Genomic DNA, 16,954 nt, shown 5'->3' on the forward strand with positions numbered 1-16,954 from the left:
AGTGGAAAGCTCTAGCTGTATTTTTGTAGATAAGTTTAGGAAGAAAACACTGAAAACTCAGCAGTTCTTTCAAAAGACTTTATGCACAGGCTCTATCCTTGATAGAAAATTGCTCTGCACATGCAAAATCAGCAAGATGTGGGTGCAAGTTGTGCTCTGCCTGCAGCCCTAGGGACATCACTGTGGCATAGGCCTATCCTGGGGTAAGAAACAAAGGCACAAGTGTGGGTTATGCCAGCTCAGTGCCAGAGACCCTGGAAACCAGCAAAGATATGTAGTTAACAAATCTTTTACTTCTTTGTAGAGGCAGTCTGTTGACTACTCTGACTCTCTTTCCAGGTGATGGTGAACTCTGCAGCAATCTCAGCCTCAACAGGTGTTTATGCTGCTCCAGCTACAGGCTTCTCCTCACATTCTGCTGCCTCCACTCCAGCCAGTGTCACAACAGCAGCTCCCCCACAAACAGCTGTTCAGCCAGTCATAGTATCTTCCCTTTCTATAGGGAGGCCAGGTAGCGTGTACATAACATGGCTATGGACTTGAATGTTTTCAGCTACATCTTTACCTCCTTGTTTGTTTGGTTTTGGTTTGCCCCCCCATCCTAGACAAATTATTAAAAGGGTTAAAAAAAAAAGTATCACTTGCTTTGTCTTAAATTACATAACAGTAGTTGGAACTTCACTGCTGACTTCTTGTTTTCGTGTTTTGAAGGGGACAGTTGCTCCTGAATTTGCATGGGAATTGGAGGTCTCTGCTTTGGGTTCCCCCCTCTCTACCTTTAGCCATCAATGTCAAGTGTTTTGCTAGAAAGTTCTTCAGAAAAGGCAGAAGGTGGTGGCAGCTCCCTTCTTCATACAGTTAATTTTCCTCTTGAGTTGAGATGTTGGTTAGGCCTGTAAAAGTAAACTTGGTTATTCAGCCTGCTTGTCCTATTGATAGCAAGAATGAGCTTGTCCTAATGTGTAGTACTCAGGCTGGAGCAGAAATTCTCTGGATGGTGAAGGTCATTTATGATTACCTGCGTTGCCAGCGTATCACGCACAATAGCTTCAGCTGTTTCTGCCTTCTCTGGCAGATAGTGTGGGAGGAACCTACATTTATCAATAGTGAGAGGTGTTCTCCAGTGCACTGCTCCCAGGGTGGTGTAAACATGGCACCTTACGAGCCCTATCATCCTCAGAATCCTCCTCAGAGACATCACCGTGGATTTGGGATGCCAAGGTATGAGCCCTTGGAGCCCTGTCTGAGATCACCGCTTGTTTTCTGCTAGTTCTTGCTGCAGTCTAGTTAGGGGAGAGTTTGTGCAGTGGAGTAGGTAAAACTACAGATGAGTTCCATCTGAGAGGCACTTGCTGGTAATTGCACCTTTTACCCTTTAAACTTAGGGGATCTGCCCGCTTTATAAACAGGCACAACATGGTTGGCCCTCAAATAGCATTCTGCCCCAGGCCAGGAAAGAGATGCTATCAGAGCTATGACAATTTCTCCTGCAGGCCCTGGTAAGTCGATATAAACATCTTTACACAACATTGCTCTAAAAGAGGTGGGGAGGATGGTGGTACGTGGAGGCCTGAGCTGGCTGTTGGTGGGACAGTGTGAAACAGTGGGGTATTTGTGCCTCTCGAAAAAAGAAGAGAGTTAAACCTGAGCAAGGAAACCCAGGTGAAAGTCCAGGTAGTGGTGGTTCTTAACCTGCTTTCTTGTTTTTGAAGCTCATACAGCCGTAGCCGCCGTCAGATGCAGTGTGTGAATAAGGAATGTCAGTATGGGTTTGTACCAGGCAGTGGCGAGGAGCCTCAAGCCCCAGAAGAAGCTATAAATTTCTATGACATTGAGGAAGAGGAGGACACTGCTTTTCCTGCTTTACCAGTAAGTTGTGAATGAGGGATATGTTAAAACCTCTTGGAGAGAGAGGAGGGGGAAGCTGCATGAATGTGCAGCACTTCTTTACCTAAACATACAGCAGCTTTCTTTTGTTTTTGTTTGTTGTTTTTCTTGGAGTAGGTTTTGGCAGTGACTGTTTTTGAGAAGGGGAAGCTGAAATGAGTCTACATCCTGTAAAACCTGCTTAAAGCCCCCATTTTCCTAAATGTTCCCCTTCTTTTTACTTCCCCACGTCAGCAGCACTTGTTTTCTCTTGAGTATATTTTCATAGAAGTAGAGTCACATTTCTGCTTTCTCTTGCTGTTTGCAAGAAGTAAAACCAGGTCCCTTCCTACTGTGGATGTCTGCGTAGCTCTAAATATAGTGGGAGAAAGCTTTTCACTTGTTTGCCACACTGTAATGTATTGTTTCTGTAACTAGATTGAGCAACTGTATAGTGATAGCCTGGATTGTTGCTATGAATTGATAGTTGTGGTGTTTGGGGCTAGCATGTTGTTTCTGAAACTGTTTCTTCTGCTACAGAAACAGCAGCAAAATCAAGGCCAAACTGCTTTTAAAACAGACTTTCTGTGGCATTTCAGATCAAGTGGAACAGTTGAACTTTAAAGTAAATCTTTTACTTGTAGTCTAAGCCTAATAGAAATCTGGATATACTAAAAACAAATCAATTGGTATTCCGATATCTGAATAGGAAAATAGATGTGGGTTTGTTAGGTTTTTTAAAATTGATAGGTTTTTTTACTGTGTTGAAGCAGTGAGCTTAGCAAATGTTAGGCTTATAGTTAAACGAGAGAGGGGTATCTGTTCGGGGCTATTTTGGCAGCAGCCGCTTTTGTGTTTGTCCTCATGTACTAGGTCTGTAATCTTTGCTCTCACTTTCCCCTAAGAGCATCAAGGAAGAAGGACAGATTATCCTGCAGTATTTTTTTCTGACATGAAATCAATATTGCATACCAGTTTTTCCTCCCCATCACTACACACTGTACCTGCCGTTCCTAACAAATAGTTTTTCATGTTCATTCAGTGCCTTCATTACTGTCAATGCCAAAGCCTTTTTTCTGTCTCTTCCTTGTCTTGTTTAGTAAAGGAATATAACATTTCCTGGGGAATGATGCATCTCACAGAAAACTGCCATCCTACTAGAGGCCTGGTGGGAAAATCTTCTGACTTACCACCTCTGCTTCAACCTTGGAAATCTTACAAGCTTCTCTGAGCACTTTATCGATCTCATTGTCACCATGTCTTCTGAGGAGAATTTTGAGTGTCAACTTAGCCATCATGAAAGTGTGAAATAACTTATCTTACTTAAGCATCTCAGTCCTATATTTCTTCTTCAGAGAATTCTATATTTTAAGTTGTGGTGGAGATAAAGACTGACTTGAATGCAAAGGCAAAGGGCATGTGAAATGGTAAAGGCATCTTGTGGAAAACCTTGATGGGTGCTGCTCTCTAAAAGAGTCAGACTTGCCTGTAGTGCATGCGGTGATGTCTATGCTAGCAGCCACCCATGGGTTTTAGTACTTGTCACTTAAAGATAACCTTTTTCCATGATAATGGGAGTGTACGGATGAACTCATCTGCTGATGGTCTGGTGGGAATGCTGTAGGATGAGGAATGCAACAGTATGTGTTGAGGGTAGCTATCTTGTCTCTTCTGGGGTTTGCTTCTTCGTTTTCAACTTTGAGCTTGAGATAAAGCTGGCTAAATTCTGAGAGGGAACAGCATTACTGCATAGGATGTTGGTAGGTCTTAGTAAATTACCTTAAGTATGCTAAGCAGAACAAAAGGTAAAGGAAAGAAACGTCTATAGCTGTTTTGCTGCAATCAAGATCCATAGTGATGGACACACAAATTATAATACTAGAAAGTTTTGATTGCAGCAAGACTGGTCTGCCAGACTGTTTCTACTCTTTCTGTGTGTGTAGAGCATGTAAAGACTAAACTATTTCTAAATGCATGCTTATGACTTTGCTTTTTAGAGCCAGGGTAGCACTGCTCCCATTGTCCATGGTCCAGCACAATTTTGGGTAGCAAGGAGGGGCCCAAACTCTGTTCCACCTAATAAGCAGACCTCCTCAGAGGAGGAAGAAGAAACAAGTGAAAATGGTGAGTTCTTAAAGGGCAAAGAGAAAAGACAGGTTTAGAAGATCTTCAGTCTGCTTTTGATTGTCAAAGTAGATTCCTTACATCTCCTAGGTATTTGTGTACTGTGAACTTTGAATATGCATGTAAGCATGTTATTTTTCATTGTTGTCTGGTGGCAATGTGTCACTTCTGTTGAAGCTCTCTAGGCCATCACCCTTGTGATTGCATAGGTCTATAGCAAGCCAAGTTGCTGTTTAAAAATGCGTGGTATAAATTTGGTGCTGGCAATCTTGATGCTTGGTGGAACAATAAAACCAGCATATATTGTGTGTACCTCCACCTTTTCTGCACAAAATGAGTTGATACTGAAAGCAGCCCATTAATGGATTCACTGAAATACACTTGTGGTAACTTCAGCTTTCAAGCTTCGTGTTGGTTTGTTGTTTGTTTGTTTTTTTCCTGAATCAAAGCTTCCTGTTCTCTTCCTTGTAGGGAAATTTCATGAAGATTATATCTATGCATCTCCAGGTATGTAAATCTTCAGTCCTTACTGGTAGAACACTCAGTGAATGCAATGCGCTCATTATTACATTTTATAGGTTTCTGAAGGATTAGATTTAATGCTGCTTTTTTCAATTAATTTTGCTTATGTCCTCCAGATCATGACTGTGAAACTGCGACGGTATTTAGTTCAGCAGAACCTACAGCAAACTTGGTGAGTTCTAGTCACTGTTCAGATTAGGAATCCTTGAAGTATAAGGCATTCTTCATAGAAACTGTCCTTGAATGCATAGTAGGTCAGAGACTTCTGTTGGAAGAAAGGAATGATGGTTGTATTTACATATTCACTCTCCTTTTCCTCCTTAAATGGTGAGGTTTTTATCTGAATCTGCAAATACAGCCTGAACTATACTAGATATAGGAATGATTTTCCACCTTCCCTTTTGCAACGAGTTGAGATTTGAGTGCTGTTTACTTCTTTTTCTGCTCCAGATGGCAGTTGCTTTTATCATACTAGCCTTAGAGTTGTATTCCAGTTAGTCTTATTCCTCCACTGTGGGACAGAGAACTAACTTTGGATTTTTTTTTTAATCTGAAACTGAATTTTTAGTTACCTACAGGTCTAAAATGGGTGTAAAAGCCAGTCCTGTGCATGTCAGAATAGAACTGCTTTTACTCACCTTACAAAAGTTCTTCTGCATGAGTGGGAATAGTCAATAAATTAAAAAAATCAAGGGTATTGTGTGTTCCCTTTGACTTTGTTGGCACTTAAAGAGACCATGCTTTGCTTTGGAATCCCTTCAGGAAGAAGGGCCAGTCTCTGTGTCACCTCAGGATGGAGTGGCTTCCTACAGCTATCCTCAGAAGGTAGTATCTAGTACTTTACTGTGTTAGCCCTGTGGAGAGGTGTTGACTCTGCTCAATTAGTGTCAGTTTGTGGGGTTCATCTACCTGCTTCTTGGAGCACTTTGTAGCAAAGAATACAATTCCCTAGTAATACAAGTAAAAAAAAGGATGAGAAGATGCCTTGTAGGTGTCTGTAACTCTAAAATAGTATTTTCAAGTGAATTTTTAGAGAACTTGGGTAGTTGGTTGCCTTTAGAGACTTCCAAAGTGCTTTTATGTGAAGTGAGGATTTTTGAACTGTGGTATTTCCATAGCCTTTGTCAAAGCCAGTTGTAGAGGCAGTCTTTTGACTACTCTGACTCTCTTTCCAGGTGATGGTGAACTCTGCAGCAATCTCAGCCTCAACAGGTGTTTATGCTGCTCCAGCTACAGGCTTCACCTCACATTCTGCTGCCTCCACTCCAGCCAGTGTCACAACAGCAGCTCCCCCACAAACAGCTGTTCAGCCAGTCATAGTATCTTCCCTTTCTATAGGGAGGCCAGGTAGCGTGTACATAACGTGGCTGTGGACTTGAATGTTTTCAGCTATGTCTTCCCCTCCCATGTTTGTTTGGTTTGGTTTTGTCCCCCCTGCCGCCTATCCTAGACAAATTATTAAAAGGGTTAAAAAAAAGGTATCCCTTGCTTTGTCTTAAATTACATAACAGTAGTTGGAACTTCACTGCTGACTTCTTGTTTTCATGTTTTGAAGGGGACAGTTGCTCCTGAATTTGCATGGGAATTGGAGGTCTCTGCTTTGGGTTCCCCCCTCTCTACCTTTAGCCATCAATGTCAAGTGTTTTGCTAGAAAGTTCTTCAGAAAAGGCAGAAGGTGGTGGCAGCTCCCTTCTTCTCTATTTCCCTCAGTTAATTTTCCTCTTGAGCTATTGGTCCTGAGACTTTACTGTCCCTTCCAATTAGAGTCACTGGCAGTGGTGGTTCAGGGTCCGCACCAATATCCAGTTCTCTTTTGTGGCCCGTAGTTAGCTCCTATGCAAGGGGATCAAATTTGTCACTAATCACTGGTGCCCTTCCCACCTGAGGTGCTCTGTTTACTTTGTTCTTGTGAAATGTCTGAAGAAAAAATTACTTTTCCTTTCTTACAAAGAGGGCTTTTCATGTCATCTGTAAGATTTATTCTTAACTGGAATATGAAGCCTACAGATAGACATAGGGTTAAGACTTATGAGGTTGGAACCTTTCCATCTGATTTGAAAACTTCTGGACTTTTTTTTAAGTCATTACTAAAGAGAACTTTGTTAAAGCTTGTATTTAGGGGCACTGAGGTGACGAAGAAGTACATGCTTAATTGCATAGCTCAGCATCTTGTTCATTTCACATGCCACTGCGAATTTGACTTGACTTTTGTTTCCTTCTAATTGTAGCAGTTTCTTCGGTGCCGCTCCCAATTTATTCAGCTCCTCTTCCTCCAGTCAGTGAGGTGGGAGAAGCTGGTGCTGTTCTTCCACCTTACTCTTGTGATCCCAGTGGCAGTGATCTGCCTCGAGGTAACTACGGTATTTTGTGCTTTTACCACTGCTGCTCTTTGGCACACTTCTGACTTGTGTTCTCCATGGAAACTTAACAGAATACCTATCATGAGAAGAAATGGCTCTTTGCAACTCACAGGCAGTGAGAAGTCCTATTATGGATGCTTATTCTAAAAATTGTTTAATACCTAGTTATGGATAGTAAGTTCATTTCTAACTCAAATACATGATTACTGCAGGTTTAGGCAGTATCTGAAATAAATTAATACCAAGGGAGTGGGTGCTTGGCCTATATCATACTGATTTGTGGTGGAGTAAAAATTTTTCTGATACTGATTTAAAAAACCCACAAACCTGTGTATTTATCAAGTCATGCTGTTGCACAGTTCAGTGGGATATTTTGGTGTTTGCCTGTATGGCTCCAGTATGTCATTCTGTGGTATCGTAAGCTGGAGATAAAATGTGTATGGTCATCTTGTTCCTCGGGTGCACAGCCTTCTCCTATACTGTCATCGGTTATGACAGTATTTAAGATACATTTCAGCTATTGAGCAACACATATGCAAGGATTAACATAGTACCTGCCAGCAGAGCAGCTCAGAAGCAGCTTTCAGCTTTATCAGCTGAACATAAACTTAATTTTGAAACTTGTAATCTTTGGCCAACTTGCTTTTACAATTTAACAATACTGGCATACCATGCAAGGTTGCATCAGACATCCAAGCCTGGAAGCAGTGCAACAGGCCATATACATATCTGATTTTTTCTTATTAATGTGTCCCCTTATTCTGCCATGTTTATGACTCATAAGGCACAGATAGATCCTGTAATTCACAGAGCTTTGTTTAATAGCCCGAAGATCAAGCTGTATCACAAGTTAAGTGCTTCTCAGTACTGCTTGCTGTTATCCTATGTAACTTGTTTTTTCTCGGGGTGGGGAATGCTGTGAGGTCCAGGTGTGCCACTATTGCATCACTGCACACATCTCAAGAGGCAGATAAAATTGTTCTATGATGTGGTGTCTTCTCTTAGCTGATAAGGACTGTTGGCTGTATGTTGTTTTGTACAGCTGTAGAAAATGCTCTACCCTGTGCATGTCCTCATGCCTCGCCTTTTGACAGTGCATTGGCTCCAACTGCTCCAAAGCTTTTACAGCCTTAGAAGAGCAGAGGTGATTTGGACATGAGTTGGAGTTCAGTTACGGTTACCTGTATGGCCACTGCATAATGTACAACAGCTTCAGCTATTTCTGCCTTCTCTGTTAGGGAGCATGGGGAGAGGCCATTTTTGTCAGTAGAGGGGCCAAGCTGGAGGTAAGCTGCAGCCTGCTCTATAGAGCAGCAGTGCAAAACTGGCTGTTTTAAATTTTTGCTGTTCAAGTAGTGGGTATATCTCTGCACATTGGTCAAAGTAAGTAGGCTTTTAAACTACCCCCCTACACTGAATATGTTGGACTGTGCATCATAGCTGGCTTATTCTAATAGCCATCTATAGATACAGCAGATTGTGATTTTATCAGACTTGTTCTTTGTAGTTCAAGTTCCTGAGTCTCCTGTGTTCTCTGTTGGTGTGGAGGGTTGCTTTTCATTCAGGGGTGAGTGAGGGAAAGAACTTGTGTATGTAGGGTGTGTGAAATCCAAGTGGGCTTCTTTGCACTGTTTTGGAAAGTGTAGTTTCACTATAATTGTCTGGCTTTATTTTTCCCCACCTCCCAAAAAAAGCCATCCTTTTAATTAACTGTATTTCAGGTATATGACACTTGTAGCTTTTTTTTTGCATCAGAAGGTAAAGCTTTTAGCTTTTATTCCAAAATCTGTTACTTGAATGTAGAGCATTAAATATTTTAGCAATGTAAATTGTTTTCATGCTTCATTGAGCATATTGCTATCTAAAATAGCTCAGTTGTCCCTGTGTGGGACTTTTCTCAGTGTACTAATCCTAGAGGGCTAATTTCAGATAAGATAAAAAACTATTCTTGCCATATACAGTTTAGGTAACTACATCTGGTAGGTTGCAGAACAACTTGAAGCTGAAATGCTATGGATTCTTTCAGTTGTGTTTACCATGTAACCATTGTCAGAAGTTGATCTAGAAAAAGGCTCCGAAGCACTATGACATGGCTGCTCAGTGTGCTAATGTGCTCTCCTGCAGTGCTCCCAAGACCTGATTTTATTAAGCTTGACTGTTCTGCTTTCCACTTCCCTGCTGCAGTCGTATCACTCTGGATGATACTATGCACACATCAGAGTTAACTGTTTTTTTACTTTAGTTGAATGACCTTAACTGAGGCTTTCAGCACTTGGGATAATTGGGTATTAAGTGTACTGACAAGAATCTGGAGTGGATGTGGATTAACAATCTCTTCAGACGCTGCCTGTATCTCTTCATCTGAGTTAGTCCACATAATATTGGCCACATTCTCCATGGCATAGACTCTAGAAATTTTTTTCAATGTTTTTAAGGTTGGTAATTAATAAGGAATTGGATGTAGCATTTATATTGTCACACTGTAGTATAATCTATATGGCCTTTAAGTTAAGAAATCCAGAAGTTGTGGAGTAGTGCAGGGTAAAGTATTTGGGTATACTTGACCTAGAGTTCTGTGCACTTTGCTAAACATACTTGCAGGCCTGGTATAGATTGGAAGTGTGAGTTGTCAACAGACTGAGGTCCTGGATTTGGGAGGAAAACCTGCCATCTGCCTTAGTGTTACTGGTACATCTGCATTTGTTGCCATTTTCAATGTCTTTTGCATCATTTTTAATGGAACTTAAGGCATGTGCAAGGTGTTTTTTAATGTGGTGACCTTAGGTGTCCTACACTTGCCTGCCCCTTTGAAGTATAGCTGCTGATAGAAGACTGCTTGATATTAGTGTTCCAGACACTGCAGTAGCATTCAGGATTGGCCAGAGGCTCTCATCAGCACAGTAAAAATTTTATCTCAGTTTTTGTCCTGATACATAGTAAGATGAGATTTTTTCAATAGTCAGTGTAGTTTTTATATTTTTAGGGTAATTCACTTTTTTGGCTTAACTGTTGCTTCATAAGGTAGTCATGTTTTACTGAAGGATTGGCTTGATTTCTAGACATGTAAAAGAGGAACGTAAACAAAAACTGGTCTCCTACTGTACTGGCTTCTGTGCCAGTACTTCGCAGACATCAGTGTTTCCAGTATCAGTTTGTCACTTCAGTATCCCAGCTCTTCCTTTGTACTGTTATCGCTGCTATGAAGCAGCTGTTTGATTCAGCTCTTATGCTTGTTTTGCATAGATTTGCATAAACAATTATAGAAAAGATTAAGACTAAAAAAAAATTGTTCCAAATGTAGATGCCTTTTCAGTTAGATACTACAAAGTTGGCATTTATGCGAGCCTTTGGGTTATTTTTAATTTACTGACGGTGGTCAATGTCCCAGCCAAATCACCAGCAGTTTCAGGAGTAATCTTACAGCTGTTAGATGTAAGCAAGGATCTGTGTGCATTTCCTAAAATAGCTGCATGGACTGTTGCTCTGATCAAATATGCTGAACAGTTTAAAGAGTTGGGAATTGGCAACAGCAACAGAGGAACAAATACTCATGTGTTTCGTGACCCTCGCGCATGGGGTTTACATCTCCGAGGCTGTACCTACCTATCTGCAGCAGGACATGACATGCAGTGATGCAGAAGAGCAGGGCTGACAAAGGAGTGCATGTGTGCTAGAGAAGTGGACAAGGAAGCAGTGTGTAGATAAGGCCTTGTTCTAGGGGGAAGTGGGTAGGTGGTGAGATAATGATAGGGTTACTCTGGAGGTGTTGCTAAGTCTAAGCCCTTAATGGCTTGCTCTGTTTGAGTTGCCTCCCTGCTTTCACTTTCAGCTCCCAGCAGTACTAAAGCAAAGTCTGTTTATGTGCATGCACACGCAGCTCTACTGCTGTGGAATGAGTGACTTGCTCTTCCTGTACAAATTTGTACTTCAATCTGAGAAATCAGTTTCTCATGCAAAGTTCCAGAACTGCAACATAGGATTAAAATGTGCTCTTTTTACCTTTCATTGGTTGAATTTAAAGGTTTAAAGCCTTTTCACTGTTTTTGGACAATTGGAAATGTACTTCCAAGTTCAAGCCCCTGTTGTTCTTGGAGAGTGGTTTGAGAGTTCCTCCACACATCTGGTTTGCTTCTCAGCATATCATGTCCCATGCCTGCGACAAATTATTCACTACATTGAAGATGGAAGTAAAAGACAACCTGCAATAAAGCAGGGAACTGAGTACACATTGTGAGGAAGGGGATGGGAGGAACGAACATATCCCTTATTCTTCCCCTCCTTCCATTTTTTTGTTATAAAAACTGGGGAGATTCCCAAAACTACATCAGAAGGTCTTAGGGTTACTGAATATGTTGTCCCCATTGACATGTCCCTGTGGTCATTGCTCATCGAAGCTCTGGAGGTGAAGTTAGTGACAGAGCCAGACTTAAAACTGGGTAGAAACGCTGGAGTCTGTATGGAGTTGCCCTGTTGTCACATGCCAGCCCAGTATGGTATCGGCAATATGTACACAGAGCACGTATATAATGTGTGTATATTGGGGGTGAATTGTCAACTGGTGGATGAGAAGGCTGATCCTGCCTGTCTGCCTGCTCCTAAACACTTCCTCATTTCTTTAGTGAGGAGGGGAGGGAGTGCTTTTGGTGGTCAGTGTACCTTAGGGGCTCATCATCAAATTATTATTTGATAAAATACTTTTTCCTCTAAAAACCCAGCCTTAATAGAAAGACAGAATGCTTAAGTCATAGTTGCTTAGACAGTGCAGACTTCACAACGTGGACAGTTACCAATAATCAAGATAAACCAAAAGTAAAGCTATTGTAATTGTTGATGTTTGATAATAAATTGGTCAGACAAATGCTCTATTATTGCAGAAGTATCTAACAGAATTAACTTAAAAACATAAACTAGACTTAACAAGTATTTATATTCAAGATACATTCTTTACTTAAAATGCTCTTAAATGTGTGTAAATCTCTTTTGCTTCTCTGTTTATACTCTTTAATGTCATATCCTTCAATTCCAGATACAAAGATCTTGCGGTATTATTTTAATCTGGGATTGCAAGTAAGTACTTATAAAACTAGTACAGTAAATTGGCTGTTAAAACTACTGTTTTTTCTTGACAAATGTACTGGTGTATTTAAGACTTCCAAGTGTGCTACATATGCATCTGGTGCACTGGACTACTAATACATATAGGCTTGCTTGGTGGAGATTAAATTGTAGCTCAGGAAGTGAAGTTCTAACTCAAAATGTGAAGCACGCTATTATGTATGTTTAGTTGTTTTACTTTGGGTTGTGGTGGTGGTGTTTTTTGTTTTTGCAGAGGATGATGGATAAATGTTGTTCTTTCCGTGAAGATAAGGGGAGGATCCTCAGCCATTCTTAAGAAAGTTTCTGTACTTAGACAAGACATCAAAGACCATTTAGAGATGTGTGGTTTGAACCTTCTAGGACTTATACAGCTGTGTTCAGACTGGTTAGCACCTTTTCTCTGTTCTGGGAACTCTTGCTCTGCTGAAGAGTTGTCTCTGCACCAGCAGTCATGCAGTGTCAGTGCTGCTACTTGGGGAATTAAAAGTAGTAATATCAGCTTCTTCAACTGAAGAAACAGGAAAAAGTCTCTTTAAATATGTCAAAGTTGATAGGTGGGAATCCTCTTGCTCTGTAGAGATTTCTGGCACAACAACAATGTGGAGCTGAAGTGGCTATATTGCTGCAGGTATTTCAGTATCTTTCTTGGTAGGCTGTACTGGTTGTTGGTTTTTTTGAGGTTTTTTTGGTGTGTGTAGTATCTTAAGGGTCTAGGAAGCTAGAAAAGCATTTCTTCCTGACTGTAGAAGATCTGAAACTAGTAGCGATTTGGAGGAGGGTTGGAGAGTGTGGTTGTATGTATGACCTTGTATTCTTTTCCTTTTCTCAAAGTATTGTCATCAGAGCTATTGGCCTTCCATGGTGTATGTGCAGCCAGTACTGCCACCGTCACCTGTGGAAGTTTATCCAGCATATGCTGAGCCAGCTCCTGTCCTAGATCAGTCAGTACCTCAGCTCTACACTGATACTGGGCGAACTGAAGTCCACCAGGTTCCATTGGAAGCACCTGCAAATGGTTAGTAGTTGAGTATAAGATCACACACAGCTAATGAGAAGTGAGGGAAAAGGTTTTCAGAGCACAACTGCTCTATAGGAGTTGCTTGCCTGCAGTTTTGCTATCATGCAGGAAGCATGAGGTTGGGAGGACATGAAGCCTTGTAAGAGGTTATCACAAGTTCCTCTGCTGTCTCTGGTACTACTAAAAGAATGTCAGAGTCACTGGTGTAGCCATCAGTGTGTTAAGGGCTTTCTGAAGCCATAAAAAGGTAGAAGTAATCCTTCTTAGGCCTGGACTAGGTACAGTAACTTGGGAGAACTTTTCTGAAACTACTAAGGAATCTCTTTGCTTACTGATAAGCAAAGACTCATGATAACAAAACAGAATGCCTGTTTAAAGTAGAGGAGACTATTGAGTTTTGGCAAACACTGAGCATTGGTGCTCTGAATTCACAGGAATTTTTAAATGAAGATGTTGCAAACCTTGGCTTTAGACTCAGCATGCTGAGCTGTCACTTCTTGAGCAGCCCTTGAGTTGCATCTCTTGCTGTGCATAAAGTTTACTGCAAAACTTTCATAACAAACCTGCTAGGTGAAACTAGCTTGACAGTAGGCTTTGGCAATAAATAGGAGGGTTGTATTAAATGAGGAAAAATGTCAAGAAGGTCAGATGCTTTGCTCATTAAAATATATGGAACATGGCAAATGGTAAGTGTTGGAAAGGAGCACATCATTAGAAGAGTGTTGCTCAGAAGCATACAGGCTCTGGTAATGCTTCAGCCTGTTCAGCTGGAGTGGTTCTTTTGTGTAGATTAGTGTCATGTGGTCAGAGACGAAATAGGGGAAGAATACATTAGCTTTCTACCTGAGACCCTCTTGAAAAAGCTGCCACTCCAGTGAAGAATGCTGCTAAGCAATTCTTGAACTGCATTTAGTGAGAAGATGAGCAAGTTGTCCTCTAGTCTAATTTAGGACCTAAAATAATTTTGACCCCTCCATTAGTAGGGACATATATAGGCATAAAATTGTCATGTAAATGGATTTTCCCTTTTGGCCACCAAAGTAACGCTGTGTTTAGGGTAATGAAAGGCCACAGATCTGGTAAAATGTGCTAAGTGTGTGTATTTTGTTCTGTTTTTTTAAGGTAACTTTCAAAATGCAGAGCCTCCACCTCTGTCCTATGGGCCAGTATATTACCCAGTTGTGTCGGACCCTTTCAGCCAACAATCGCTTCCTGGGTTTGATTCCTTAGTACCCACCTATCGCTATGTTAGTACCTGGCATCCAGTAAATCCACCATATGGAAATTCTCCTCAAACTGCTAATGCTGTAAGTTCTGGACCACTGCACCAAGTCAGCTATATTGCCTCACCTAATACTTCATCTCATGACGTGCCTCAAGGAATGTAAGTTAGGAAGCTATAAGCTCCCTGCTTGCCCTTGATTTCTCTTGTTTGTCAACTATATGTTAATACTGTTTTGTAAATGTTATCCTGTCGTAGTAGGCTGTGTCAGTTGGTAAACTGCATTCCAGTTTCATGTTTCTCTTTCGGTTTATGGTAGTGCTAGTTGGCTTGGCAAGATATTCTAGTCTATTAGGTAGGAAAGCATAGGAGAAGAGTGTACACAAGCTATAGTGCAGGGAATACAAAGCTTGAATTTGACTTACATAAAGGATTTGTAAAAACACACGCTGTCTCTGAAGGAGTGTTGCATCATGTATCATTGTGAGGGGTTGCACTAGAACACTAAGATGCACCTGGTTCTTGTTTAAGCACTGAAATAGGCTGTCAGTATAACTATAGATAAAAATTAAGCACAAGGTGATTAGAGGATAAAAATGTTTGAAATAGATTGGCATTCTCAGATTTCGCAAAACAAAACTTCTTTGCCACTTGTGGTTACTTGTAATAGCTGTACTACTTCTGTCTAAATTAATTCTGCATAGATTTCATGTCTCCTGAAAGTGTAAGAATACTGTTTTGATCTGTTGTGTATTGCTGTTTGTTTGTAAGATTTGTTTTGTGAAAGCTGCTACACAAATGGTGGTAGACTTGGTGTTTAATTTTCACTTATAGCACAAAATAAAAGCATTGAACACATGAAAATGAGTGGTCATTTATCACTGGCAGTTTGTGTTCTTGACAATTAGTCATCTAACAACCTGGGCTGAAGAAATGTAGTTGTCTTGTGGGATAAGGCTCTTCCAGCCTTCCATGAGAAAGTAGCAACAGCTTTCAGCAGGAGAATGAAGTGCAGTGGAAAGCTCTAGCTGTATTTTTGTAGATAAGTTTAGGAAGAAAACACTGAAAACTCAGCAGTTCTTTCAAAAGACTTTATGCACAGGCTCTATCCTTGATAGAAAATTGCTCTGCACATGCAAAATCAGCAAGATGTGGGTGCAAGTTGTGCTCTGCCTGCAGCCCTAGGGACATCACTGTGGCATAGGCCTATCCTGGGGTAAGAAACAAAGGCACAAGTGTGGGTTATGCCAGCTCAGTGCCAGAGACCCTGGAAACCAGCAAAGATATGTAGTTAACAAATCTTTTACTTCTTTGTAGAGGCAGTCTGTTGACTACTCTGACTCTCTTTCCAGGTGATGGTGAACTCTGCAGCAATCTCAGCCTCAACAGGTGTTTATGCTGCTCCAGCTACAGGCTTCTCCTCACATTCTGCTGCCTCCACTCCAGCCAGTGTCACAACAGCAGCTCCCCCACAAACAGCTGTTCAGCCAGTCATAGTATCTTCCCTTTCTATAGGGAGGCCAGGTAGCGTGTACATAACATGGCTATGGACTTGAATGTTTTCAGCTACATCTTTACCTCCTTGTTTGTTTGGTTTTGGTTTGCCCCCCCATCCTAGACAAATTATTAAAAGGGTTAAAAAAAAAAGTATCACTTGCTTTGTCTTAAATTACATAACAGTAGTTGGAACTTCACTGCTGACTTCTTGTTTTCATGTTTTGAAGGGGACAGTTGCTCCTGAATTTGCATGGGAATTGGAGGTCTCTGCTTTGGGTTCCCCCCTCTCTACCTTTAGCCATCAATGTCAAGTGTTTTGCTAGAAAGTTCTTCAGAAAAGGCAGAAGGTGGTGGCAGCTCCCTTCTTCATACAGTTAATTTTCCTCTTGAGTTGAGATGTTGGTTAGGCCTGTAAAAGTAAACTTGGTTATTCAGCCTGCTTGTCCTATTGATAGCAAGAATGAGCTTGTCCTAATGTGTAGTACTCAGGCTGGAGCAGAAATTCTCTGGATGGTGAAGGTCATTTATGATTACCTGCGTTGCCAGTGTATCACGCACAATAGCTTCAGCTGTTTCTGCCTTCTCTGGCAGATAGTGTGGGAGGAACCTACATTTATCAATAGTGAGAGGTGTTCTCCAGTGCACTGCTCCCAGGGTGGTGTAAACATGGCACCTTACGAGCCCTAGCATCCTCAGAATCCTCCTCAGAGACATCACCGTGGATTTGGGATGCCAAGGTATGAGCCCTTGGAGCCCTGTCTGAGATCACCGCTTGTTTTCTGCTAGTTCTTGCTGCAGTCTAGTTAGGGGAGAGTTTGTGCAGTGGAGTAGGTAAAACTACAGATGAGTTCCATCTGAGAGGCACTTGCTGGTAATTGCACCTTTTACCCTTTAAACTTAGGGGATCTGCCCGCTTTATAAACAGGCACAACATGGTTGGCCCTCAAATAGCATTCTGCCCCAGGCCAGGAAAGAGATGCTATCAGAGCTATGACAATTTCTCCTGCAGGCCCTGGTAAGTCGATATAAACGTCTTTACACAACATTGCTCTAAAAGAGGTGGGGAGGATGGTGGTACGTGGAGGCCTGAGCTGGCTGTTGGTGGGACAGTGTGAAACAGTGGGGTATTTGTGCCTCTCGAAAAAAGAAGAGAGTTAAACCTGAGCAAGGAAACCCAGGTGAAAGTCCAGGTAGTGGTGGTTCTTAACCTGCTTTCTTGTTTTTGAAGCTCATACAGCCGTAGCCGCC

The 16,954-nt window shown here is 41.4% G+C and overlaps 1 protein-coding gene across 1 annotated transcript; it reads left to right on the top strand.

Annotated features, from left to right (window-relative positions):
* The first annotated feature begins 1,150 nt into the window (after positions 1–1,150).
* Positions 1,151–12,906, top strand: LOC127389780 (putative bifunctional UDP-N-acetylglucosamine transferase and deubiquitinase ALG13). Its single transcript, XM_051630617.1, has 8 exons — positions 1,151–1,221; positions 1,713–1,869; positions 3,864–3,990; positions 4,462–4,497; positions 4,629–4,684; positions 6,741–6,863; positions 11,899–11,939; positions 12,801–12,906. The coding sequence occupies exons 1-8, from the start codon at positions 1,151–1,153 to the stop codon at positions 12,904–12,906; spliced, it is 717 nt and encodes a 238-aa protein (XP_051486577.1).
* The last annotated feature ends 4,048 nt before the right edge of the window (positions 12,907–16,954 follow it).

Source organism: Apus apus, chromosome 12 (assembly GCF_020740795.1).
Source record: "Apus apus isolate bApuApu2 chromosome 12, bApuApu2.pri.cur, whole genome shotgun sequence".
In the NCBI taxonomy this organism is placed as follows: Eukaryota; Metazoa; Chordata; class Aves; order Apodiformes; family Apodidae; genus Apus; species Apus apus.